At 42.4% G+C, this 25,104-nt stretch overlaps 1 protein-coding gene across 2 annotated transcripts in view; it reads right to left on the reverse strand.

Moving 5' to 3' along the window:
- Window positions 1-25,104, reverse strand: part of kifap3a (kinesin-associated protein 3a) — a 36,335-nt gene that overhangs the window by 4,499 nt on the left and 6,732 nt on the right. The window contains exons 7-19 of one of the 2 annotated variants that reach the window (XM_034700383.1): window positions 24,816-24,940; window positions 24,556-24,654; window positions 24,025-24,203; window positions 20,880-21,042; window positions 15,946-16,046; window positions 11,075-11,180; window positions 10,872-10,984; window positions 10,470-10,635; window positions 8,941-9,066; window positions 7,655-7,753; window positions 7,424-7,509; window positions 4,901-5,090; window positions 4,682-4,772 (exon numbers count right to left, since the gene is read on the reverse strand). In XM_034700383.1, the coding sequence (XP_034556274.1) occupies window positions 4,682-4,772; window positions 4,901-5,090; window positions 7,424-7,509; window positions 7,655-7,753; window positions 8,941-9,066; window positions 10,470-10,635; window positions 10,872-10,984; window positions 11,075-11,180; window positions 15,946-16,046; window positions 20,880-21,042; window positions 24,025-24,203; window positions 24,556-24,654; window positions 24,816-24,940 (1,644 nt within the window). Of the gene's footprint in view, window positions 1-4,681; window positions 4,773-4,900; window positions 5,091-7,423; window positions 7,510-7,654; window positions 7,754-7,973; window positions 8,144-8,940; window positions 9,067-10,469; window positions 10,636-10,871; window positions 10,985-11,074; window positions 11,181-15,945; window positions 16,047-20,879; window positions 21,043-24,024; window positions 24,204-24,555; window positions 24,655-24,815; window positions 24,941-25,104 lie in introns of those variants that run through there. The other variant, XM_034700393.1, reaches the window with a different exon arrangement.

Here is a 25,104-nt window from a genome sequence, read left to right on the forward strand (position 1 = left end):
GGCGTCACCAAGCCCAATGATAGCAGTCGCCGTATTAGAAATACTGACTCAACCTTTGCCTTAATATATAAAATGAGATATAAAACCAATCAGCTCGTGCTGTTGTCATGAATAGAGCAATGATCTACAGAGACCCAAGCTGTTTTTGTACCAGGCTGTAAACATGTTTATTTCTGCTGTAACATTTTTACATGGCACTCTATTGGGACTGACTCACTGCATGAGACACACTCTAGTGGAATTGCATGGAACTGCAGTTTTTTTTCACTCCATCATTGGCTTCATCTTTTCTTGCTGTTTGATGATGGACCACTAAAATAAGCACCCCAATGTAAATCTTATCTTTGTGGTCAAACAAAAAGCTCTTGTCACATCATAACAGGATGTTTAAATACTGTATTGTTTGAGATAAAATCCATCTGATCCCAGCAGGCAAGGTTTTCTTTGGACACGTTTTGAGCCCAGCAGGTCTGGGTCCAGGTAGAGATGCCTGACACAGTCAGCTGTGATGGTTCTCATTATGAAACATGCAAATCGACCTGTCTGCCACCTTTTTCTCCTCACGTGTGTGTCAGTGAGTGTTGTGACATGCCAACAAAACGAGCAGAGGGTGGTTCAGGGCCACTGAGACAAGGGGCCCAGTGTTCCCATGAATGCCAGTTTGGCCCCAGAGAAGCTGCTGCAGGAGGCGGCTGGCCGAACAGCGGGGACACGTCCCGTCCCGCAGAGAACATTCCTCGGTTCTGAACAGGAAAAGGAATCAGGCTCCCTTCCTCCTTTGGCGTGACCCTTCGCCCCGTCTGCGTCTGACTCTTAGAGGGCCCCACTTTGATCTCTCCCCGCTGTCACTGCTCAGGTTACAACACGCAGGCCCCGGTAAGGAGCCAGGTCTCGCCCTCGCCATCCCTCCCTTTCTCTCCTCATATCTCCATGTCTCACCTGATCGTGACTTCTCTTCCTTTATTTTCAACTCACATCACTCCTGACGCCTCAGCACATCCTGACAACCTCTTAAAGCATTCATTGATTCTCCTGCTGGCGTGTTCACAGTCCTGCAGCCACACACTGACTCTGCACACCTCTTTCTGTTACACACCTCTCTTAACCTGACAAAAGCACCTTCACCTCCTCTGAAATGTCTACTTCTATCCTCACAGCACATAACTCTGTACCTTTGATGAGAGCAGGGCTTAATGGTTTACAGAACAAAAACAAGGCAAAAACAGACATTTGGGATAAGGTCACGTGAAATTCGTCTGATTAATTATCTTATTATTTTACAGATTTAAAAAAATGAATCACTTCTACTACAAACACTGTAAGTACTTTAGATACATAAGCAGCAGGAAAGTGGGTTTCTTCATGATGTTTTAAGGGTGTAAGTAGCTCAGTTTTAAGTTTTAACATTGCAGGCCCCGCCCCCCACAGTTCCTGGACCTTTGGAGAGTACTACCCTTGAGCACGGGTATTTCAGGAAGAGATTAACTACGCAGGAACTAAATTTAGACTCGGGTTCCTGCTGTTCAAATAGGCAGAGTTCCTCGAAAGGTGCATTTCGACCCAGAGTTCTGGGGTGTTTTAGCCCTCAGAACTACTTTTCTTGGAACTAAAAGGTTCCTGTGCCCCCATTGTCTATCTGTGTTTCGACCACGGGCTGAAGTCCCGGGTAGATTGTGCCAATCAGGCCAGTGATGTATGGAGAATAAAAAATTATGTTAAATAATATTTTGAAATCTTAATAAAAAAAAAACTAGTGTGCATTCCCAGGAGCTCCCTCTGTGTTTCAACAACTGTGTAAACTCCACAAACACTGTTTCGTTCAACCGAAAGACCCAGGATCTTTTAAAAAGTACTACCCCCCGAGCAGGGGCTCTTCAGGGGAAATTATCTACCCCTAAACTAAATTTAGACCCTGGTTCCTCCGGTCGAAACGTACGTAGTTCAGGGGTAAAGTTCCTGCAGTTGAAAACGCCTAAAGGGTCCCTAGTTCCTGGAGAAAGTTCCTGCAGTTGAAAAGTACCTTAAAGTTCTCTCAGCTGTCTTGTTCTAAGTTTTGCAGAAAAGATGAAAAATGCCCTCCAAAAAATAGAGAAATGAAAACAGAGCAGAGCTTTTTCTATCAAATAAATCTGAGAGTCTGTGTCTATTTTTATATTTTTATTAAATCTTTCTCTTATTTTTTCAGAGTTCTCTGTTTAATAATTCCTGCTCTTTTACTGATTTCACACCTCATGATTGTGATTTATTTGGTGTTTCATTTTACTCTCTGTGAAGCCCTGGGTGCTCTGGTTTAAAATATACTCAATAAATAAAGTTTAAGTATTATTATAATGTATCATCCAGGCTATTTATTCTCCATAGCTTGTATATATGCCCATTCAGCTTTTTATACATTGAGTGTGCAGTGTAAAGCGTGTTTTCAAAGGCCCCATTCACACCATGTTTCACACATGGTTTAAAATAAGCTCTGGAGCTGGCTTTGATTATTATGTTAACCTGGATCACTCAGAGTAAAGCGGCCAAATTAAAACAGTCTCACAGACGCCGATTCCCCCAGCGCTCTCCATATATTCAGACGCTATCGGTTACAAAGCTGAGAGAGAGGAGAGAGAGAGACAATAAAGAAATGAAAGAAGGGACACAGATTGAGATTTTTCTCCTGTTGTTCAATTTAGACGGTAAAAATGGGCCTTTAAACTTCAGCCAAACTAAACTCAACAAGCGGGGGTCCATCACCAGGAGCTTTATCTCATGCAAGTAAGAGACTGATCATAAATAAGACATACTGTCCTCAATAAAATTTCTATTTCCTCCACTATTCATCATCTCAGCAGCGTATCCAATGAGCTGCTGCTGAGGAAACTTGCAGGATTGATCTTTAATTCCCTGGGTTCGGTTTCATATTACTCTGAGGAATGTCGGCGGTATATCGGGACTCGAATAGTTGATATACCAGAGCCATTGAGGAATGAGAGTGAGAGAAACATGGAGGACAGAGAGACAGCAGCCGAGTGTTTGTTCTCAAGGCTGGAGTATTGCTGTTGAGGGTGGGGCGATGCCTTCTGGGATCAGCGAGGCCTTGTTGACTCAGAGCTGGTCTGGTTCAAATACACACATCAGCGAATAGTGATTAGGAAAAACAATACGAGAGGGCAGATTGAACGAGCCGAAGGTAAACACTCACAGGTTAGTGTTTCCTCTCTGACACAGCCGCAGTTTGTGGACGAGGACAACCTGCCCTGCTGACTGCCTCCTTCAAACACTCACATCCACGACTATGCCGCATACACACTGATTTTCAGGGGGATTATGTGTGTGAGTGTGGGTGCAGGGTTAGGCTAGGGTCATTCACATAACTCTAATTCTGGACATTTATCCAAGGTCAGGTCTAGGTGGCATCAGGCTGAACTGAGTCTACCCAGCAGTGTTTTCAGACTCTCCCTGATAGAGCCACATGCCTTCTCGAGCCAGATTAAATACAGTATGTAATTGCTCTGTGAGTTCTGGGTCACTTCTTCCAGTCAGACATCCCTGGAAAACCTCCACAAGAGCTAAGCAGGCATCCTCCTCAGATGTCAAAACCACCCCCAATGGCAACTTTACTTTGAGAAGTTCCCTCTTATCTGTGGGAAGGCGGAAAAAAAAGGCCTTGCATTTCTCTTTCCAAGACAATCTGATCCAGATATTGATACAAAGGCTACAAAAAGACTTGATTCAAGAAGGATTAAGAAACAGGGTTTGGACATGCTGCCGCTTACCAAGCATAGCATCGTAGCACAAGATTCACCCAAGTGGTGACCTCTGATGTTGACAAATGAAGCCAATGTGGAAGTGCAAAAAACTGCTGTTCCTCTTTGGCTTCAAAAGCCAAAGAGGTCCCATAAATACTCAGAGCATAATATGCTTTTGCACCAGGTTTTAAACATGTTGAATTTTTTGTATGAGTAATTAATTTCTTCTCTTGTACACACTGTGCAGGTAGTGTTGTTAATTTGCATAAATCGGGGCGTGGTTGAGTTGACTGGCAGGTGGGTGTGTTGTAGTTATTTGCCAGGCAGACTGTTTTCAGGTTGACTGAGTGCCAGGTTGAGACAATGTTTCAATATGGCGTCTGCTCCAGCACCCTAAAATGTCCTTTAAGACCAATAAGACTCCTCCCATGTTCGATACAATCTATAGATTTACCTTTCCTCTTCGTATTAAGTCCACATGACTTTATTTATTATTTATATATTTTTATTTTATTGATAGGACAGCTGACAAGAGACAGGACGAGAGACAGGACACGTAGGAGTAGAGAGCAAACGGCTGAGGCCTGGACTCAAACCAGTGCCTGCTGGGACGAGGACCATGCCTTCTGTACATGGGACCCACGCTTTAACCACCAAGCCAAACAGAAACTTCATTACTTGATTTGTGAGACGGAGACTGAACATTGTTTGGCCATTTCAGACATTTTTTCTCCTTGAAAGTGATCTAAAGCTGACAGGGAATGAACCTTGAGATAACATTACTCTCATAAAAGTAAAGGGGTCAAACTCAGAGTCTTGTACGTAGCAAAACCTCAGCCATCTGATTAATAACTCAGCCAGCTCATACTTCATTTCTACTGATCCAGGCCTCTGTAAGATAAAGCATGATGGGATACCTGGTGACTCACAGTGCAACTACAGCTCCATACCTGCTCATGTACCCGGTCTGTCCCAGCTCCCCGCTCTGGAAGTTGCGGTAAAACTCAGGACTCATGGCCCCGTCTGCTGAGATGATCCCATCTGCATTACACAATAAGGTCAAGATCAAGGTGAATCTACATGTTTAGGTTAAACTCTCCAACTCTAAGATATAAAAGGCAAAGAAGCTAGTGATAAAACAGTGAACTATCCCTTTAAACCATCAGTACCAGCACTATAGAAGAGGTCAGGTCTCTCCAGGATGTCTTCGTTCCCGATGAAGGATTCTCCATCGTCTCCGTACATGAAGGGCTCTCCTACTTCATCCATCTGACGGTTCTCCACCATCTCCAGCCACTGACCGTTATACCAGCGGAACTTCTCCGTCTGGATCTTCTTCCCCCAGTCCTCGTCATACTCCTGGAGGGATTAGAGGGAATGAGGGAGAGAGAAAATCAGGGAAGTCTTTACACCAATCAAGATCTGCAGAGTCTAGTCTCAGTTTAAACTCCTGGAATTTCCTTTTAAAAGAGAAGGAAGTGTGTGTGCAGTTCATCTTCACAACAGCTAATAAACTCCTCCATCCATCCGGCCGGCTGGCTCAGCTGTTTGCCTCGTGTGTTCCTCTGCAGAGGGCGACCGCAGAGCTCTGTTTTCTTTTCTCTGCAGGCGCTGAAGGGTGAGCGATAAAGGCGGCCTTTGAGACCGGCGATGCCCCGGCCTGAAAGATTAATCATCCAGACGCAGAGCAGAGCGCAGCGGGCACTGACAGCTGGCCGGAACCCAGGACTCAAACGGGCCTTTTGACCGTCAGCGCAGAGACATGAGCGCTATCTGCTGATTCATCAAAGAGCTTCATGAGTCAGGTTTTGACTCAGCCATTATCTTCTTGCAACTTATTAAATAAGACTCCAAGTTATTAGCAGCTGAGCTCAGGCGGGATGAGCTCATCACAGCAGGGGGAGGAACTGCAGAACACTTTTTCATCCTATTCCTGTGGAAATATATCCACGCTAAAAATATCACCATGAATCAGGCCTCTGTCCCAGTTGGAAGATCTACAAAGCTTCTTGTGAGGCTGTACGTGTGTGTGTGTGTTTGTACATGAGCAGGACCACGGTGATCAAAGGCAGAGGTTTTTAGGACTGCATAGCTATAGTGTTTGCTGCCAAAGGACTGCACACCACCAAGCAGTAATGATCCTGTGTGTGTGTGTGTGTGTGTGTGTGTGTGTGTGTGTGTGTGTGTGTGTGTGTGTGTGTGTGTGTGTGTGTGTGTGTGTGTGTATGTGTGTGTGTGTGTGTGTGTGTGTCCCTAGCTCTGTTTTCTCTCTCACCTCTGCTGTCCAGCCGCTGACACACTCCAGAGCCTCCCTGCCCGCCTTTCATGTGGTTCACAGTTTAATAGGTCTCACTGATAATTTCAATGAAACACTTCCTCTGCCCCGGCTCGCTGCCTGGCTGTAATCTACAGCTAATTATGCTGATCTGAGGCCTGGCAGCAATCACACACCGTCCGGGAGCTGACCACGCCTGTCAGTCACGAGCTGATTCAGGAATCCATCGGTTAGTTAATCGCTGATGTCAAATGTGTCTCTGGGACGTCAAACAAAGCTGAAAATGCTGCTGAGGAGTTTTATGTTTGTGTTAAATAGAAATGAGCAGCAGGAATCTTTAAAAATCTGTCAAAAGGTTGTATGTCGTTTGAACTCAATATTTATCTCATGAGATTTTACATCTTGACCTTGCAGGCTGTGTGCAAACAAACACCGTCCTGTTAAGGGTTTCAGAGCCACCTTAAACAGTGCCGGAAAACCGAGCAACAAATAATTGACTCAGTTTGTGTCTGAATATCCATGACCAACACTGACCATAATTCTTTTATATTTCATCATAAAGATCTCCATTTTTTAAGATGAAGATAGAGAAGATAAACTGTTATGATCCCTTAAGAGAAATTCAGTTTCTTCACTCTGATGCTGAATCATGCTGCTCAAACATGGGCTGAAATTAAAAAAAACATACCCCCCCACACACACACACACACACACACACACACACACACACACACACACACACACACACACACACACACACACACACACACACACACACACACACACACACACACACACATGCACAAACAGGATCCTGTGTGCATGCATTAAAGAGAGGTGTCATAGTGACAGAGCTGCACACATACTGGCCAATTGGGGGTTCTGTGCCTTGCTCAAAGGCACCAGGAAGGGATTTGGCACCTCTCCAGCTTCCAGCTCAAACTTCAGACTTGGTCCATAATGAGACTTGAACCAGAGTCCCTCCAGTTCCCAAGCAATGTCTCTACTCGATCAAATACCTACACAACAGCCTGGGTTATGCAATCCTGCACCCAGAGGAAGGAATAAGCCCATAAAATGCCCTTAAAGTCCCACAGGAGCCAAACCGTTGCACGTCTAGCATACAGTCCTTATTTTAACATGCTGTCCTCTGTTTTTTGCATGTCATTTTTATTTCCTCTTTAATTGCACAACTTTGAAGATTTAAAACTGAGGTTATATATAAACAGTCTGTTTGTTGTAAAGTCCAAGATGAAGGAGGAGCATGTGGGGGTGGAAGGACACAGGAGTCTTGCAGACCCTTGGCGAGTAAATCCATGCTTTAGTTGTTATACAAAGCTAAAAGTACCCCTGTGTCAGAAACTCCAACAGGTGAGTCAGTGTTGAAGCTGTGCTTTAGAGGCATTTAGATACTCACAGCAATGATATCCAGCGTGTTGTTGCACACTTTGCGGATCTCTGCGTTGTTATCGTGCATCAGGTCGATGAGGTACGCCGGGGCCTCTGAGATCAGGGCTTAAGGAAAGAAAACATCAAAGTGTCTCTGGGACATTAGCTACACTGAGAGATGTGAAGGAACCCGAGAAAAAGAACAACTGATCTAAAAGTTTGATCTAAGGAGACAGAATTTTCAGAAGTTTGAGGATACGAGTGTCTTTGACGATGACGTCCCTGGTCGCTTTGTGAAAGACCATCTGATAAAAGACGTAGACAATCTGACACACAAACTCGTCATCCTCTTGTTGGGCTACAAAAGAAACAAGCAGAGAGAAAAAAAACATCAAAAAGTCATCCTCAAAGTGAGTTATGATGATTTGAATTCAATTCTACTTCTTCACCCTGTGCTGTTTCATGGGTTTTGTCATTCACTGTCATTAACGGCAGCAGTCTCGTAGTCAGTGATTTTATAACTCTCTGTGGAAGGTTTGGCCTGATAGAAATGCACCCACTTAAATCGGTCAGTCAGTCAACTCACGCTGTATTCAGCAGCAGACAGTGTTTGACGTCGAGGCTCCGAACCTCATCACTCCTTGCAGATTCACTGTGCATGCAGAGATTAAGGAGTGATGACGTGATACCTTAAACGCCCTACAGTCGATGTTGGGATGTAGATGGGCTTGCAGCTTAAATAGGCCGCCTGATTGGGAGGATCATTTGTGAAGTGATTGTTAGAATGACACTCTGCAAATGTGAAAAGTTATGCATTTTGAGTTGACTGCCTGAACTCGCTCGCAGGCGTCACTGCCGCTGAAATGCTTAAATTGTTAATGCAAGTGTCTGATGATATAAATAAAACATTACCAGTCCCATTGTTGTAGTCATTTAGACCTCAAAATATAACAACAGCAGGGCTCTCCTGTTAAAATGAGCAAAACAGGGTCAAATACCCTGACTTCACTCCCTGATATGGTTCAAATAAAAAGATCAAATTTATTATGGTGCTCATTGGTTCTTAAATTGTTGGAATTTGAAATTAAACTGAAACACATGATGCAAAAGCTGCTCTAGAACCATAAAAAAAGGTCAACACTACTCCTTTAAGGTTTTTACTTAATCTATCTAGAACTACTAAACACATCAGACTTCAGGCTCCGTACGAGGGCGAACAAAGACAATGTATGTGTGAAAAAAAGAGCGCTTTGGTTTAAGAAATACAACAGCTCCCCTTCAATAGGTCAAAGGTTAGTGTGTTAGAATAAAAAGTGCGAGTAGGTGTTTTCTACCTTTCTAGCATCATTCAGTTTATCATAAAGACAGACAACCAGAAGAAGACCGTGATCACTACTGCTGACATGCTCCTGAAATGTGTACATGTATTGTCTATCAATAATAAAACATAAAAAAGAAACAGCCAAAATCCCTTCTTCGTATCTATCTTCATGTTTCTTCCTGGAATCACTGTTGTCACAGAGATGAGTGTTTTTGGTACTTTACCGTTGAGCAGCTCGATGAGAGCAGGAATGATGCCGGACTTGGCCAACATGGCTGCACAGGAGTCATCCATGGACACGGTGCCGATCATGATCACCACCTCCAGGATGAGGTCGTCCTCAGCAGCGCCTGGCATCAGAGAGATGGATGATTGGCACAGAAACCTCAGTGGTCCTTTAAAAGATGCGTCCGTCAAACATGAGCCGAACCACACAGCTGAAAGAGTTCAGACTTCTGACAGAAAAGTATGAAGGGGTTTGTCCTTTTGGGTCTAAAGGATTTTATTTAGTATTATTCTTTCTTTTTGTGGCTCTTTTTAAGATTGTTGACTGACTTATCAACTCATTTTATGAGGAGCCGGTCTTGATGGAAGCAGAAGTGGAGGATGACATTTGGCCGGGAGAAGAACTGTTCAGATATCTGTTTGGACCAAATGTAGACAGGTGGGAATTTTGCTTGGACAACAATAATCATTTAAGTACCATGGATTGTTTTGTAAAAGATAAAAAGGTTCACTGGTCTTCTCCTCTCCTAAAATTTTAAATTCTGATTTAATAAAGATAAAAGAGGGAAACTGAGGGTCAGGGGTCAGAGGTCATGAAACATAAAGACAGATCCAGACTCTAATGAGCGTTCTGTGTCCTCATATCATCATCGACTGACTCACCTCACTGATAGTGTGATTTAGGGAGAGTGGTCAGAGGTTAAGACAGGGCACAAGAGAGACCTGACCTCTGCTTTAAAAGGGAGATACATGAGAGAACTGCAGCAGAATCACCCTCAATATGCATGGACATATTACTTTGGGTTTTTCTGTAGATTTTAAACATAATGTAAAAATGCATTGATAGAATAAGAACAAATTTAGATGTTGCAGCAGATTAGGACTATAAAAGCTCTAAATCTATATTTTACTGTGGCCCTGAAGGATAAAACAAATTTACAAAAGATGAAACACTTTTACAAAGTTGGAGACAAATTTTACATTTTGGAAAACATTTTTACATTTTATAAAACAAAATCAGCAAAAAACTTTAACCAAGGCCAAAACAAATTTACGTTTAAGAAAGCAAATTTACAAACCATTAAACACTTTAACAAAGCTTGAGACAATTTTACAAATGACGGAACACTTTTACTGTTTAGCCTGACTCCTTTTAGCCTGACTCCGTTTATCCTTTTTGGTACATTCCCTTTCCGTAAAAATGAAATGTTAATTGGTTTCAGAAATGGTAAAAGTGTTCCGTCGTTTGTAAAATTGTCTCCAACTTTGTAAAAGTGTTTCATCTTTTGTAAATTTGTTTCCTTAAATTTAAATCTGTTTTCTTAAATGTAAATCTGTTTCCTTAAATGTAAATTTGTTTTGGCCTTGGTAAAAATGTTTTGCTAATGTAATTTTGTTTTATAAAATGTAAAAATGTTTTCCAAAATGTAAATTTGTCTCCAACTTTGTAGAAGTGTTTCATCTTTTGTAAATTAGTTTTGTCCTTCCGGTCCACCGTAATATTTAGTTTTGGTTTTATTTCATCCACCTGGTTTGAGTCTGTCCTTCAGGTAGGGCACCATGTTGTACTCCTTGAGGACAAGAGCCCAGTCCAGGTCTGGGATGGTCAGATTGGCCAGTGTGCCAAGACACTCGATGACAAACTCCTCTGCTTCCTCCTCACTGATCAGAGCGGCGAGGTCCCCCACATGGTCCTACAGACAGAGGAGCATGACTAGTATCATATATTACTGAGAACAGTTTTCATTACACAGTACACCTTTCTGCACGAACACACAGCAGGTAGTGTCATTAAACCCTGGATGTAAAAAACAAGGTAGCTGGACTTTCTGATTGTTAGCGCAGTCAAAAGATGAACTTTCCATCACAACAGTTTTCCTTCAGTTGCTTTAAATGATGCAACTTTAAATTTAAAAGACCATGTGCTGACCAGGAAGAGGCTCTTTGTGGGTCCGCTGTGCTGAGAAAGGTTCCTGATCATCTTCATCACTAGAACGTCCTTCATCTTCACAGCACGCTTCATCAGCATCTTCAGGCCGTTACCTGAGGCCACAGGGACACAGGAAGTTAACGACACAGAGAGGGATTACATGTCTCCCTGTGCAGTGTTCATTGCTTCTGAGGAGCTCAGACCTTCACAGATGAGCTGGGCGTTACTCTTGTTGGCCGCCAGGTTGATGCAGAGTGAGATGAGCTCCACATCCATCTTCTCTCCACAGTCAAACACCATCTTCATCAGCTGTGAAACACGGGTTTGTAATGTGAGTTAAACACAGAATTCATCACTGAGATGTCAACTGAACCAACAATCCACAGTCCCAAGTATCCTGAAAACCAAACCATGTCATGTCTGGGTCACAACATCACCCAGAGGTAGTGTTGTAGAACTGGTCTCAAGACCAGTCTTGAGAACACTTATTTAAGGTCTCCGTCTCGTCTCGGAATCGAAAGCATTTTTACTCGGTCTTGTCTCGGATTGGGGAACTCCGTATTTTATATCAAGACCGGTCGAGACCACCACTGATGCACTCCGTGTCAACACCTATAACCCATCAGATAAAAACACTACATATATTATCTAAAGAAAATAAAAAATGCACACAACTAATAGAACGGAAAGGCTTAACAAAACAATCCTGCACATTTTCACTCTCATCAATAGTGAAAGTTTAACTAACGATGACAAAAACAAAGCTTATGGAGTCAAAAGACTCTCAGCGCGTCAAAAGAAAGGCAGCAAAGACAAAACCAAACCTTGTTCATTGCTTACAATTGTATTCAAAGCAAACTTAAATGAAATAAACAGAAGTCTTTTATTATGATAACTCTTATGATGATTTTTCATTGATATATATGGTCTTTGTCTTGACTTGGTCTCGATCCCTAAATTTCTTGGTCTTGTCTTAGTCTCGAAGCACTCTGGTCTCTGACATGTCTTGGTCTCGGTTGATGTGGTCTTGACTACAACACTACCCAGAGGCACTCTCAGCTGGGTGAATCTCCCCTCCCCTTCTCCTCCTCCTCCGTCAAATGTAGGCTGAACTAGACAACTTTTAAATTCTTGTATTTTTAAAAGAGTTTTGACCAAACATATTGAATGCAAACCCCAGGACATCAGGAGAATGTCAACCCTGGAAAGTTTTTAAAGCTAAAAGCCTGCTTGCTCAGCATTGTGCTAGTTTCTCTTGAGAGCTGAAATATTCATCTTTTACAAATAACGCACATTTAAGTCTACTTGGGTCTCTTTGTTTTCCTGTATTGTTTTGGCGAAAGAGGGGAACACTTCTTCTTCACTAAAAAACTCTATTAAAACTTTATTTCCAAAAAATGGAGTGTCAGAGATTAAGGGAAAGCAAGCATCATTCCCACATATCCCACCGTCCTCCCCCTCACCCCTCCTCTGCGTGTTCATCCCTCTCTCCTGCACTGATTTAACATTAAACAGGAAAAGCTTGGAGCTGAGTGGGGTGATGGGGGGCCAGAGGTGCACTGCTTCCCTGTGAGGAATCAGAGGGAGAGGAGGAGGAGGAGGAGGAGGAGGAGGAGGAGGAGGAGGAGGAGGAGGAGGAGGAGGAGGAGGAGGAGGAGGAGGGGGAAGAGGCTGGACCATGCCTGGGTAAGGTATCACATACCAGGGGCCCTGGACCCCAAAATCAGCCCCGTCTAGACTCTCTGGCACCTGACTCTGCTTATTTACCACAGACAGCCACCGGGGGCCTCCGCACTGCAGCCCAACCAACACAGCCACCTCCACCCCTTACCCCACACCTCCACCTCTGTTCCTCTCTCTCTCACTCCTGACATCCACATCCAGCAGCAAACCCTGACCCCATTAAAGCAGGAGAAGGGGAGAGGGCAGGTCAGTCCCTGGCCTGGGAAAGTGATAAAAGAGAGAGGGAGGTCTTAAAAGTGTAGAATAGGTGAGAGAGGATGAAAGGTGGGGGTGAGGGGTGAAGCAGTTCGTTAAAGATGTTTCTTTTTACAGAACTTAAACTAATAGAGGTCAATTTAGATATTACATGAGGCTGGAATAAGCCTTCAGGTAACATATATGGGACAAGAATCAGCACCAGTGGACTTAAGTGTCTCAAAATAACATCTACTTGTTTGTCTAGAAACACTTAAGTTTGGTCTAACATGATCACACCAGCCATAATAACATATTCAGTGTGTGTAAGATCATACATGTAGCTTATTTCTGCAAATATTCAAGAGTAACTAAATGGATTAGGGGTTTCAATCACGCACAAGCAGAAAGTCGCCTCCCTGGTTTCACACAAATCCTCCGAGCATCATTAAGCATCTACAATAACTCTCTGAAGGCTTCCTCTTCCTTAGCAACCCCCAAACACAACACCAGCACCCGGATTCTTTCAGTTTAGTTCAAACGAACTTCACATTCATCTTAGTGTGGACAAACTCAGAGTGAGAGACAGATGGACATGGTAAGAGAAATGAAGGTAGAAGAGAGGAGTGAGTGGGAGAGTAAGCAAGCCTCAGGGCAGGGTCAGAGGTCACATCCTGGTCATGCTGCTAGCCAGCCTCCTTTCCACCGCTCAGAGGAGGGGGGACCCCAGGGTTCAAATCTGCTGCTGACGTGACCTTCTGAACAAACAGTCAACTCTCCCAGCCACATCTGGCCGGCATTTACACCCAATCTCAACAAACAAACACAACGCACATTTGGCTAATCGCCAGTGATGAGAGGAGCGACTGACCGGGTCAACTCAATCAGGAGGGAGCGATGCTCACCAAAAATGTTACGATCGAAAGTTGAAAGAAATCAGCCTGAGGGGCTTTGAGCTTTCGCAATAATCTTCAAGGATATTTCAGTTTTTATAAACCTGGGCCATATTTGTACATATTTCTGGGTCTGTATGAATAACAGGTACCAAACGTTTGGACATGCTCCAGGACATCACTCCAGCTTGCAGCTTTTAAACAGCTTGTAATGTCTGCAACTACATATTGGGAACAACACACTACGTCCTCTCAAAGTTCTTGTTTTTGTCCCTGACAGGCTCAAATTCTTATTCTGAGAGTCTGACAACGTTACAGAAGGGATCCCTGCAGAGAAAGCATTTTGTCCAGATAAAAACTGAGTTTTAACTTGCTGGATTCAAGAGTTGCTCTGGATTGTTTGTTTTTGTGTTACTCTGGTGTTTTATATAGTTCGGTTAGATCAACAAAATATTAGTGCAGTACTTCAAACACAAAAAGCAACCTGAACAAGGAGGCAGGAGACCAGCACCAAGAGAAAGACCTTTTTTTTATCCATAAACAGGCGTTAGGTCGCTCTCCTCAAAGCCACCAGGCTCCATTACTAAAATCATTTATTTCACATGGGCGTTGCTGCTCTTCTGTTTCTTTTTTTTACACTGTGTGTATCTTAAAATGGTTTACAAATACTTTGTCTACTCTGACCTAACTCCAAACACCAAAGTCACAATAACCAATTAAAACACAAGGCTGCAGCAGACACAGAGTTCAGTATTCTGTTGTACAAAAATGTAGCTTTTTTTATCAGTGTAGTCTGGTGGCTTTCAAAAAGGACCCCTACAGAGATGGTTTTTTGAATCCAGAAATAGCTTTGACATCATTCTCTTTAAAGCAACCAGACTTTGAATTTAATTTCACCACACACATAATTGAAAGGTCTGCCACTGCCTTATTCATTGAGTTTGTTAGTGTTGTGTTGAAACATTGGTGAGTTTGAACCATAGACTGTATAAATAATGGACGTAGTACCCGTGACATCACCCATCTGTTCCTGAGCGCTGTGTGAAGCCAATCGGCGGTGGCAGCCATATTTGAAATCAGGCATAGTGTGACGTAAAGAGGCGGGCTTTGAGCCTCCTAGCCAACAGCTATGTGTTCCCGTCCGGGAGTCAAGTCAGTCATGTCCTTATATGGGAAAAAAAATGCAATCTTAATATCTGCTGGGCTGTCGCGTTAGAAAAAAAGTTCACCCCCGTGCAGTGTGTGCCGATAGAGAAATGAGCTACGTAGAGCCAAGCCGTTTTTTGAACCAGGCTGTAAACATGTTTATTAATGCTGCAAAGATCGTCTTTTTTTAATTGGCGTCTATGTGGTGTCCGGTGTTTCTGCAGCCAGCCTCAAACGGATTATCGATGAACTGCAGTTTAAAACACTTCCGCATGGGCTTCATATTTTTCAGGCCTGAGGTTGCCGCTTGGTTTGATCCAACTTCATAAATGTGTGACACAAACTTAAAAAACTTACTGACCAAGGTAGTAGTAGAGCAGCAACTCCACTAATCCCTCCACTAATGTTTCTGTTAATTGAGTCTGGTGGTTTTTAAGAAAGAGTCAAAGTGAAATAACCTTTAAGACAGAAGCTCTCTCTCTGGAGGGATACGTTCTGTAAAGTTGTCAGACACCTAGAGTAACAATCTGAGCCTGTCAGGGACAAAGAAAGAAGAACTTTTAGTGGACACTCTTTGAAAACATTGCAGCCTGTTTTGTTGCTGCAGGTTGAAGCAATGTTCTGAAGCAATTGCAGAACTTCTTTTACTTTTTATTCATTTGAAATCCCCCCAAAAGTAAAAACAGGGATTTTGGATTACAAAAACTACCCAGTGCTGAAGATAAAACTCCTTCAAGTTGATGTCTTTCAATCATAATTTGTTTTGTTGAGCATCGTTCCCTCCTTATTGAGTTTATTTCTAATCAATAATTGGTAATAAAGTTGACATTGTGATTTAGTAACAGCATTTCAGAGTCTTCTCTGCAAGAAGAAAAGGATGAAATGGCTGAGCGATCCTTCAGGACTCAGTGGAGAGAGAACAGGGAAAAAACCGAGTTGTCATCACAGTGGGAGTGAAGACTGAGCAGCAGTCCTCTGGTGGTTTTTGGCTCCAGATGTGGCGTGCGTCCCCTCCCTCTCTCTCTGTTTCTCATGCACTAATTCCCCCGGTGCCGTTAGCTGCTGATGCTAATGTGTCTGTCTTGGTCTGCTGGATTTTGTACATTAGCCAGTCTTACCTGCGGTATGCAGTCTGTGTCGGCAAACATGGACTTGAATCTGTCGTCCATGCTGATGTGGTACAGAATGCACATGCTGAGCTGTCTCTGGCCCTCGTCAGCTGCAACATAAACAGAGGAGGAGGAGGAAAGTCAATGCATGAATGAGTGGTTGTGCCGTAGCGCTCTGCGGGATGCCAATGACCACATCTAGGAGGGCTATGTGTTTTCTGAAAGTATTAATGGGCTGAATGGCCTTTTTAACAGCGATTCCTGTTGGAGGTCAGGAGGCATTCAGAGCAGAATCAGAACCAGGCGGCTGCTGTGTCTCAGTTTGTCATCTCTCACAGGCAGCTTACCAGAGGAAAAACAAGGCTGCTGAATGAAGAAGAAGATCTTTTCATGCTGCTTCAAAAGGCACCAAATTACAAAAACATATCTCACTATTTGCCAAAGTGCTGAGATATAATGGAAGTAAGTGTAGATGAATATGAATACAGGAATAAATCTGCCAGGGGAAACAGTCCCAAATAAATTCAGCCAACAGACAACAATACATCTGAAAGGATCCTGTGGCTTTGCAGCAGGGCGTCATGGTGTTAGGATCTGCATGAAGGCTTTGTTGACAGTAAGAAACATTAGATACAGCAGCTTTATGATATTAACAAACTTATTTTCTTCTGCCAGGAACAGTGATACAGTCACTCTTGGGGGAAAACCCCACTCTGTGGGGTTTTCAGACCGTTTCTCCAGCAGTAAACAGGTCCAATGAAAACTGGGACAGTGAGTTCTGAGGGAGCGGGACACTGTTTGTTTGTGGAAAGACACACTCACTTTGAACGTTTCAGAGCTGCATTAATTCTCTTCTTCCTGCTAAACTGTAGGACAACTTCATGTTTGGGCAAAGCTGTAAGAAATCAACAGACAAGCTGATGATGGGGAACACAATCAGACATATAATAATATAGGTAAAACAGTTATGAGATATTCCCATTCAGCTGATGGGAAATGTGCAGTAGAACCAAAACTGGGTGCTCAAACTCTCCTGAAAGCCCTCTACACTGCAAACAAGGAGATTTAAGGGAGACATACACTCAATCATGTCAATATTTGATGTAATTTTAGTCAGAGTACAAAAGATTTAGGATTTAATTGCATCAATATATATATCAACTTCAGGGGAAGTGATAGTTTCTCATTTTAAAAAATTATAATTTTGCTTCTTTTCAGTAATAATTCTCTTTGTTGGGTTTATCTTGCTTTTGAGAAACTATTCTTTGCAGGGAGCTGAGATAGAGAGCCTTTGGTGGTAAGAGACTGAATTTGTCACTCGAAATGACACATTTTGCACTCTATAGAAAGATCAATTGATTAATACGTTGGTGGTAATTGCACCGCAAACTAAACCCTATTAACCTGAGTGTGGCGTGACAATAAAAGGCAACTTTCTGCATGGTGAGAAACAGAGAGAGAGGAAAGAAAAATAATCCCTGTTTTGATATTTGGGTGAACCGACCCTCTAATATTTCTCCATAAAATGCATAAATTTACACTCCACTTCTGCTAGCTTATCAGGTCTCTTCAGCAGCTCGGCGGAGATAAAGATAAAATGGATTGAGTGTTAGACTGTCAGGGAGACCAGGACCTTTATGAGTTTGACCTCTAACAGGAGCATGGGGGGGGGGGGGGGGGGGGGGGGGTCCAGAGCCAGCCTCTGAGAACTAATAGAGTTCAGTCCAGAGTTTGACCCGGGAACTTTTCATTAAGAAAAGTGTTAAGAGAGAGGCTCTTCACTGGACCAGAACAACTGACAGACCTCCAGTGACGCCCCAACCAGGTCCAGTTAAATCTGGTCCCAGCCGTGTTCGGTCACTGGCCATACAGGGAGCCTTATCGCGGAGTATTGGATCCAGATGTGCTCAGTGAACCCCTGGAATCACAGGCTGGAGAGCGGGTCGACGAGAGACGGCTTCTAGCTTTAATTGGGAAAACAGGAGGAAGCATCAATTTTACTGCCTTTAATAAGTTTAAGCTCCGCTGCTCGCTGCTCTGGCCCTTCCAGCACAGCCAGCGATTGGTTGCAACATGTGCTTCTCATTAGCGATCCTTTACCTCAACCAATACCTTTGAATGCTCATGAAAACAACCCTGCACACGCACGCACACGCACACGCACACACACACACACACACACACACACACACACACACACACACACACACACACACACACACACACACACACTGAGGCAATAAGCTCCTCCAGGCTGGGCGGACTCCCTTATTCTGCTGGTAGGAACATGGAGGATCCTTTACGAGCGAAGAGAGAAATCCCATTAAATGTTCAAAACACTGGTAGGGTTGGGGAAAAATAGGGAGAAAAAAAGGTGAAGGGGGAGCTGTTAAGAATTAACTAGACTGTTCATGGGCAGTTAGTGGGAGAGCTAAACTCCAATTACACCCCAGCCTGATTTAAAACCGCCTAACCTTCGTAAAATTACAGCCGCACACATTAGGAGGCGTCTGGGGCTGGGTCTGCGGACAGCAGCGCTCACTTGTTATTGTTATTTTCTGGATAAATAAGCAAGCTAGGCTTGGCCTTCTGAGACGTCACAGACCACATAACAGAGAGAAATGCTCGTAAAGACGTCCCCACCCCCACCTAGAGTCTCCTAATTTGTTTATGCAACGTAATGACAGGCAACATGCTGCATTACAGAAAAATGAAGACGGGCTGAGGCGCAATGAGGGAAATAAAACTGAACATAATAAATGTTATCCCTCACTTCTTAATCTGGGAGTTATTTTTGGACTGTGTGTGTGTTAATAAAACATCAGGAAACATTTTATACATTGATCATGACTTCTAAAGTCACATGATAGTTGGTTTTGTTGCACCAGCAGTCCAAACCCAAAGAGTTTATAGAGGTAAGAAACAGACAAGCAGTCATCTGATTGTTCAGCTAGAGCTGAGACAAAGATTCAACACTAATATACAAACAATTCCCTAATAAATGCTTTTTATATTTGTTTTGTTTTATGTGTAACGGGACTATTTGCAATATTGAAGATACGTGTTACCAAGGTTTGCATTGTACCAAAGCCACCAGACTCCATCAACATAAACAAAACTTTTACCTCACAGAGCACAGAGGCTGCTGATCGGACCAAACACATAACTGAGCAGCAGAAATAATTATATTGATACAAGAATAAATACGAAAAAAGGGTTTCAGTTTTGAATACTGATTTACAAAGGAAGCAATGTGAAGCTGCTGTTTCAGGCATAATTGGAAAATAGTTACTGCTCATTTTTAAATGCATTTATATTGAATAAATGTATCATCATATTTTATGCGACAAAAAACAACCACAGATATCTGAGGACACTGCAAAAAGTGCAGATCAGGATTGTAGTTTTGGTTACATTATTTACAGAGACGACAAAAATCCACCTTAACATCCAAAAAAACCTCAACATTAATCTTAAAACAAATCTGCATATTTATAGATAGCAAAATAGTTTTTAGTTGAGGTCCTGTATTTGTCTGACACATAACAACACAATCAAAACAGCAGAGCAGTAACTTGTGTGTACTTTGAGGTTAAATTAATGCTTTTGTCAAAAGAGCTGCTTTGAAAGAGACACATCACACCTCTTTCTGGTTTGAAAAGACATCTTCCTCTTGAACATAAAGCTCTCTCTCTGTTGGGATCCTTTCTGTAATGTTGCCAGACACTTAGAATAACAACCTGAGCCTGTCAGGGACAAAAACAAGAACTTTGAGAGGACACAATTTGATCCATTAAGAATTATGTTGCAGACATTACAGCCGTCTTACGGCTGCAGGATAAGGAAAGCTCCCAGAGCAAATGTATAATATTAATATAATATTGTTCATTTAGACCCAGAAGTATGTAAAAAATACGAGATTAACCTTTAAACTAGGATAAGATTTATTTTCTGCTGATTTTAAACTCGACCAACGTTCCGCACCAGCTGCAGGATGTAACTTAAAAACTGCGGATGAGCTGGCAGAGAGGAATCTGTTTCTATCTCTGAGTTCAGGTGGTGTTGGCATGGATCAAGTGGGAGGTGATGATGACAAGTGAGACTGTCTCTCTACCTTCATCTTATCATCAGGGGTCATGACCTCGGGTCAGGTCTGGATGGAGAGAGTAGAGGCTGACAGACACCTCTCCTCCCGCTCTGTCTCTTTTCTCTTTGGAGATAAGGCTTTGGTCCTCATGCAGAGTGTGTCAGTTAAAAGAAGACAGTCGGCAGTGAAAGCCCATGATTAATGACACCGCAGCAAACTACACACACGTACAATTCCACAAACACACACAACCTCAGCAGTGTCAGAGCTGTGAGGGGGCGTAATATTTCAGTGTTAAGTTATATTATGTGTGTGCCACGCTTCCTGAACGAGACCCCCACCCTCCACTTCCCAAAAAAACAGCCCTCCCTAAATCTCTGCAGACCTCTCCACCTCTCTGGCCCGCTCCTGCAAAAACAACATTTGTGCAGAGGCTCTGGCATGTTATTCTAACAAATATATTATATTAATTATGCGCCGTTACCCGAGCCTCCCCCTGAGAGGCTTCAAAAGGTCTGTCAGAGATGCTTCTGACCGTGTCACATGCCCCACGGATGAGTCAGCGCACCAATCGCACGCTCCGGAGCTTCCAGGAGCTCACTGCTCTAATGGTCAACAGAGACAGAGTGCTGTGTAAAAGCTGCACCTGCACATACGCCTCAGTAAAAACAAATTAGAGGCACTGCTACCAGCTCAGGTTAGATGAGTGTTTCTAAAGATGTGAAGACCTGACGTAGAAAGGCACATAAATACAGACCAGGCACACACATAAAAATATAAGTACAAACACAAAGAACCAGGACAGAAATTAGATTTACACAAACACATAAAAACAGTAAAAATTAAGCCTGGTTACCGAGCAGGGAGGACAGTTTGGGGATGAGTCCTGCCTGCACCATCTGGCTGCGCAGCGTTGTGTCAAAGGAGAGATTGAGCAGGAGGCGTACGGAGGCGCTCAGGAGCTCCTCGTGTTTGCAGGGGACAAGTCGAGCCAGCCTCTCGACTGCAGATGTTTCAGCCTGCAGACAACGGAACGAAGAAGTTAAATCAAAACTGACATCGGCTATACCACAGATGACTTAAAACCCAGCTTTGAATTTTAAGCATAAACAGTATGCTCTTTCTGTACTTTAATACACACTGCAGGGACGGTGCTTTTCAATTTTAACTGATTGTTGTTGTTTTAGGGTTTATATCTAGGTTTACAGCAGCCTGTTTGAAAAACAATTGTATATAACTTGTAATGAAGGTGCTGTTTTAGATTGATTTGACTTGTTATAAATCAAAATAGAACAGACTCTGGGTGCTCTTTAGGCTCAAGCCTCGGCCCTACGTGCCTCAGCAGACGCTGGTTCGACTCCCAACCCCCTCTCCTCCTCACGTTTCCTCTCTCTCCTCAGACGTCCCTTCATCATTGTTTTGTATTTTTTCCAAAGTCAACCATAAGCACACTTTTTCACAGCTGGCTCTAAGTTCAGAACGTGAAACGGATAATCTGGGAGGTCTAGTAGTTTTACAATTCATAACCAAAAAATCTTTGAATACACATATTTTACAATCTTAGTAGAAGAATACAGTAGAAATAAATACATTCAATGTGTAATGCTATTTGTAAAGGTACATGTAGACTTTAGTTTGTATGTGTTGCTGCTAGAGTGAGCTTTATAACGTATCACATATAGAAGACAGACAATTCTCCAGTAGTCAAATAAATTAACACTGTACAAAAACACCTATACACAGTGACAGCAACGTATAAATATGCACAAATCAAATCCCCTCATCTATTTCTATTTTCTCTAATGTGAAGTTGCTTTCTTCTCTTTTTATTGTCCTTAAATGTTATTTTTGACTTCTACATTAAAAATGATTTCTCGCCCTACTGCTGTTGAAAAACCTTCAGTTTCATCTCTTTATTCTGTTTATTTTTATTTATTCTACTTGACCTTTAACGTTGCATTTTTCTTCTTGCATTGTTTGAATTTGAACATGTCTTCTCTGCATGGTTCAGTGTTTATTTTGCTATCCTCCCGAGTTTCTGGCAAGCTCTGTCAAAGCAGTCGGTAATCTTTTTTTTTTTATTATTGCAATACAGCTATCATTATTATTTTTTAATTATTGTTATAATTATTATTTTTAATGATTGTTACTATTATCTTACTTTTATTGTTATTATAACAGAAAAAAATAAGTTAAAGGAATAATTTTCAAACACTTTTTTATGATATCATTGTTTTCTCAATTTTAAACTTGAACACTGAGGTTTTAAAAAAAGATTTCAAATGAAAACAAACCTTAAATTCTTACCCAGCTTTTATTGTTAGTTTCAATGCTTCTACTTTTAAGCAAATTCTTTATTTCTACACATCTATTATCATCATCTCATATTTTGTATATTCTGATTCTGATCTTTGATCTTGCTTGTATTATACTTTCTGAGGATGTAGCGGTTTTATTGTTTCTTAAAATAGTCTTGTTATCCATCCTGTTACTGCTGAGTTTATTTTTCTTTGTTTTTATCCTCTCTACTTTAGTTTATTTAAACTAACAGTGTGAACTGATGACGTTCCAGTCCCTTTTTTTAAACCTGGTGTCCTGTTGGGGAAGGTTCACATGACTTGCAGACAGGTGGAGGTGTTGAGCTTCAGACATCGCAGACACAGACTCTTTCAGGATCACAGCTGAGTAGAAACATGTTCAGCCTCCATCCACACGCCGTCTGTGTGACAGTCAGTGTGACACGGCCGTGCTCGTGTCGGTCCTGAGCTGCTTGTTAACGTGTCTGCCTCCCTCTCCTGTGGTCTCCCCACACAGCCAGATATCGCAGTGACACAACCTGCTCCCAGTTAAAACGCACTCACTGCTACTGTGTGCAAAACCAGCTCCAGTCGCACCATCACAAACCAGACCTCGAGCTGCATAATCAACTACAGCCTGTGTCAATTACATCTGACATCCCCCGTCCATTAGTGATAGCAGCAGGAAAATAACTGATCAGATTGAGTTATCTGATTAGGAGAAAGTCACAGCATGAGTCAATAAAAACTGATGGCACACATTACTGAATAATCTCTGTCTTTGAGTCAATTAAATAACCATGTCCTTATAAGGAAACCTTTTCCCTTGTGTAAACTGATTTACCCTGCGTCCAAGTCTTGAAAATACACTGGACACATGCTGGAGTGAGTCCACACCCCCTGAAGGGTCCTTTAATCTGAATCAAAGATACACTGAGGGGGAAACACGGAGATAAAACCAGTTCCTAACCAGGTCTGGCTTTGATAAAGACCCACAAACTGAGCCAGATTGGAACCAGGTGGAGCTGGATTAGAGAGAGTCGGAGCGGAGAGATTCCTGAACGAGCACTGAGGGACACGTGGCCAAAAGTGGACCATCTGAGTATTTATTAGACTGAAATCTGATCACCGTGGTTTCAACTGGCGGTTCTACAGGGAAACAGCTATTTGTCAAAATGACCTTGAGAGTTTTACAGAACAAACAGAGACAGATGGTTTAATCTACATTTGAGTAATTGAGTTTAAATGTGACAAAACAAAGTCATCAAAGAACACATTCATTAGGGTTTTTTAAAACCTGTCCTCAACTGTTATGTGGTTTGATTACTACTTGATACAGTCTTTTACAGCTAATGCTCAGGGTGCACATTCCAACTTACAGTAGCTCAACACTTTCAAACAATGTCAACACAACCTGAACATCATGAGCTTTGTAGAGATTGATGTTGTGCCAGGAACACTGGATTTGGATTAAGTTGATTGTAAATGTGTGACACACAAATGACTGATGAGTGTGTGATAGTGCTCTAAACTTGGAAATGCAGGAGAGTGAATAAGAATCAAATCATGTTCATTCAAAAGTTTGGTCATTTCATATTTTGGTGAACATTGAACGAAAAAGAATGTGAATTAGTTAATTTTTTTTAGCCAACTAGTTCTCTAACCCCACATGGTTCTCCCCGTCCCGCTCACTTCCCCTCTCACCATATCGTTTTTGTTCTCCAGGAAGATGGAGAGCTTCTTGAGGAAGGAGACCACCACCAGCAGCAACTCCTGGTCTTCGCGGTCCAGGATCTTCACCAGCATATGGACAATGTTTTTGTTCCTCATCTTCAGCTCAGTGCGGGTGTCTTCAGCCAGGTTCAGGAGCAGACACAGAGCGACTACAGAATCACATACAAGAGGGATAGCGAGGTCAATGCTGGACACAGAGTCAGAGCTTCTTGTCTTTTAGCGTCCTCTTACTTTTGCTTTAGCATCTTTGTGTTAATGGGATTTAACACTGATTTATTCTGCCTAATTCTTTATAAACACTTGTAGTTCTTAAACTCTTTAGAAATACTTTTAACATCCATCACCCTGTCCATGAATCAGATAATCTGAGACTGATAACTCATTCTGCACACACCTGTGGCATCAGAGCTTTAAAGAAGTTTCTCTATTGCATCCAAAAGAAATGAAAGTTTCTAAGTGTTGCTTTGACGGTGATATAAAGTAAAAATGTTGGACATGTACCTCTGAGAAGCTGCTCCTGCTTGTTCAGAAGGCTCTGATACTTCCTGAAAGACTTCTCGTGCTCTTTCTTCAGATTCTGGTTTTCGGGGGATTCCTCATGTGAAGTTAGTCAAGGAGCTCAGACCAACCCAGGAAACATTAAACACAGTAGAGATGTTACTTGTATGACACTCATAGAGTCGAGGACAAACATTATATCCTGAAAAATCTGTCCCTCAGTTTAAAGGTTCATCAAATGAATGACTCTTAGGAAAGGATATAGGCCTTCTTCTTCTTCTGCAGTTCATCCTGCCAGAGGTCATACCTCTTCAGCTCATGCTCGATTATGTTCATACACAGGGCCCCGATCTTGAAGTGTGTGACCATGCCGTGGAACTGGGAGAAACTGAAGGAGAGGGAAGAGAAAAATGCTTCCATTTATCCAAAAGTGGATTTCAAAACAGAGGAACCACTTTTTTTTTTTTACAGATGGGATTCCAGCTGTCAGTATATGACCCCGCCTGTCACCCCTGAAGTAGTTTACAAAGTAAACTGTCAAACTCAAAACAC

The sequence above is a fragment of the Notolabrus celidotus genome, chromosome 2 (genome assembly GCF_009762535.1).
Source record: "Notolabrus celidotus isolate fNotCel1 chromosome 2, fNotCel1.pri, whole genome shotgun sequence".
In the NCBI taxonomy this organism is placed as follows: domain Eukaryota; kingdom Metazoa; phylum Chordata; class Actinopteri; order Labriformes; family Labridae; genus Notolabrus; species Notolabrus celidotus.